Source organism: Astatotilapia calliptera, chromosome 6, assembly GCF_900246225.1.
Source record: "Astatotilapia calliptera chromosome 6, fAstCal1.2, whole genome shotgun sequence".
Taxonomy (NCBI): domain Eukaryota; kingdom Metazoa; phylum Chordata; class Actinopteri; order Cichliformes; family Cichlidae; genus Astatotilapia; species Astatotilapia calliptera.
Genome location: NC_039307.1, coordinates 40,494,500 through 40,497,221, shown reverse-complemented (window position 1 = coordinate 40,497,221; position 2,722 = coordinate 40,494,500). Strand labels below are relative to the sequence as shown.

Sequence of the window (2,722 nt, the reverse complement as noted above, 5' to 3'; positions counted from 1 at the left end):
CCTTTCAGGAAGCCAAAGTTTTTCACATCTACTGCACAACTGGAAGTTCACTTGCCGCAAGAAATAAACACATTTGTAAATTTACACAATATGTACACAACACACTCAACTATGAATTAAGAGCATAACATCAACAGTTAAAACCAAATCTTAAGAGTTTAACAAAATACGTTTCCTTTTGTGGATTGCATTAACATGCTTTATGCTTTTTACTGTCCGGGAACACATGAGTAATGCAGGGATGTCACTCCTGGAGGCCTGCTCTTCATTTGATTCAACTGTGCTAAACCAGAAAGAACTAAAACATGCATAGCAGCTCTCCAGCACAGAATCTGGGCATCCCTGGACTAATGAGAGGGGCAATACTTCGATCTAGATTTTTAGTAAAGCGATCAGGAGGTCTGGTTTGAGGGCAGTGGTTGAGATGCGTAAAAAATTTCACGCAAGTGGGAGTCACTCATCCTTGATCTCAATCGGTTCTTGTTTAAGTTCATGACAGAGAATGTTTGCTCACACAAATATGTGGAACCAAATAAGCTCAGCATTTTCTTAGCAAGAGATCGCACTTCAGGAAACCTGTCTTTGTCTAGCTGCTGATAAAAGTCAACAAGAGAACACTGCCGGTGTTTTCTGCTCATCGTCACACTGCAGCTCAATGAGCTCCAGCTGAAGCTGCAGAGGAGCATCATCGGGGTCCACGGAGAAGGGCGATGAGAAAAGCAGCATGTCTTTTTCAATAGCTGCAAAGTCCTGAAAGTGTTTGTTAAATTCTCCAGAAAGAGACGCGGTAGCTGTTGCGTACCCCTTCATCTGGACAGTGTTACACCCTGGCCTAGGCAACCGGCGTGCAACTCAGGAAAAATAGAAATAAGGGAAAAAGGGCCCCCAAGCTCACTGCTCTTAAGGAGGGCGAACTCATAAAAAAGACTAATACGGGCTTCCACAAAAATAATCGCAAAACGAAAGTATCGACAACTATTTTCTTTAAAGCAAAATACGATATTTATTTACATCACAACACAAGGCGCCAAACTATTTACAACGGGGGGGGGAGATCGCGACCATGACATACTGAAACACAGGGTTTAAATACCTAGAGGGAGCAATCAGGAAATGGACAACAAGAGGGAAACACAGCTGGGGCAACGCTTACACTGACGAGACAGGGACACGTAAATTGAACACACTAAGATAACACAGACTTTCAAAGTAAAACGGGAAGCACATAACAGTCACGCCAAAACAAAACGCCTAAAACAATACACTGCCAACGCCGAACCGTAACAACATTAATGTCCACTGGGAAACTGTCAATAACGTCTTTCAAAGCTGGGAAGTGTGCAGTACAGGGCTCTGTTAGGGACAAGTGTCTTTGGAAAAGTTGCAGTTTGGTTCCAAAGGCCTTGATGTGAGCGTATAGCTGGCTCACCACTGCGTCTTTTCCTTGAAGATTAACATTCAGCGCATTCACGTGTTTCGTAATGTCAACCAAAAAAGCCAGATTTGCCAGCCATACAGGATCAGACAGTTCTTCCATTGGTTGTCCCGTCTCATCCAAAAACTGTCTAATTTCCTCTCTGAGAGAGAAAAATCGCTGTAGTGCAGACCCCTGACTTAGCCACCTCACATCATTGTAATAAATGACGTCACCATATTCAGCCTGGATGTCGTGAAGAAACTGCTGAAACTGTCGGTGGCACAGAGCTTTAGAGCGAATACAGTTGACTGTCTTTGCTACTGGTTTCATAACATCATCAAATTTGAGATATTTGGCACAGAGAGCCAGCTGATGAATGATACAGTCAAGTTTAACAGCGTTACCTGCTTGTTTGCCGACTTTATTGCAGATCAGTGTGGACAATCCGCTTCGCTCACCAGCCACGGCAGGTGCACCATCAGTAATGATCCCAGAGACTTTACTCCATGGTAGCTTCACATCATCAACAGCTTCACAAACAGAAGCCAATCCTCTGGTTTGACCCTTAAGGCTTTTGAGATCCAGCAGCTCCTCTGTCACATTCATCTTGTCGTCGACTCCTCGTAAATAAATCAGCAGTTGCGCGGTGTCAGATGCATCGGTGCTTTCATCGCAGGCTAATGAGAAATAATCAAAATCCACTCCTCTGTCCCGCAGCTGTCTGTCAATGTCTGACGATATATCCTCACCTCTGCGTGCCACAGTGTTGCGTGCCAAGCAAACATTCAGAAATTCTTGCTTCCTCTCGGGGCAAATGTTCTCCACTATTTTCATGACACAGTCTTTGACAAACGTACCTTCGGTGAAAGGTTTGCCATGTTTCGCTATTAACATAGCCACTTCGTAGCTGGCTTTCGTGCTATTTTCATGTATCTCACAGGCCCGCATGAAAAATCGCTGTTGCGAAGCCAGAGCAGCTTGGAGTTGCTTCACTTTTTCAGCGCGCTCACTCCCTGTTAGCTTGTTATATGCTGCAACATCTATACTGTCCTCTGTGTCCACTCTCCTTGTCATTGTTTGTTCTAGTATAATGTGATCACTGTTTTTGTCCTTGTCACATGACCTGTAAATAGTGTCTCTGTATGTTTTTACTAATTTGTGTTCAACACCAACCTGCCAGAGGGTCTGCAGATGGAAATTAGCCCAAGGCTGTAATCTAGCATATTTACATTTGTTAAAATGTTCATTAATATGTATTGCCCCTCTTTTTAAAAAATAAATAAATAAATAAAATAACAAGCTAAC

At 43.3% G+C, this 2,722-nt stretch overlaps 1 protein-coding gene across 1 annotated transcript; it reads right to left on the bottom strand.

The window, feature by feature from the left end:
• Positions 1-603: 603 nt before the first annotated feature.
• Positions 604-2,491, bottom strand: LOC113024568 (general transcription factor II-I repeat domain-containing protein 2). Its single transcript, XM_026171750.1, has 2 exons — positions 1,348-2,491; positions 604-740 (listed from the first exon to the last, which is right to left on the bottom strand). The coding sequence occupies exons 1-2, from the start codon at positions 2,489-2,491 to the stop codon at positions 604-606; spliced, it is 1,281 nt and encodes a 426-aa protein (XP_026027535.1).
• Between the last annotated feature and the right edge of the window lie 231 nt (positions 2,492-2,722).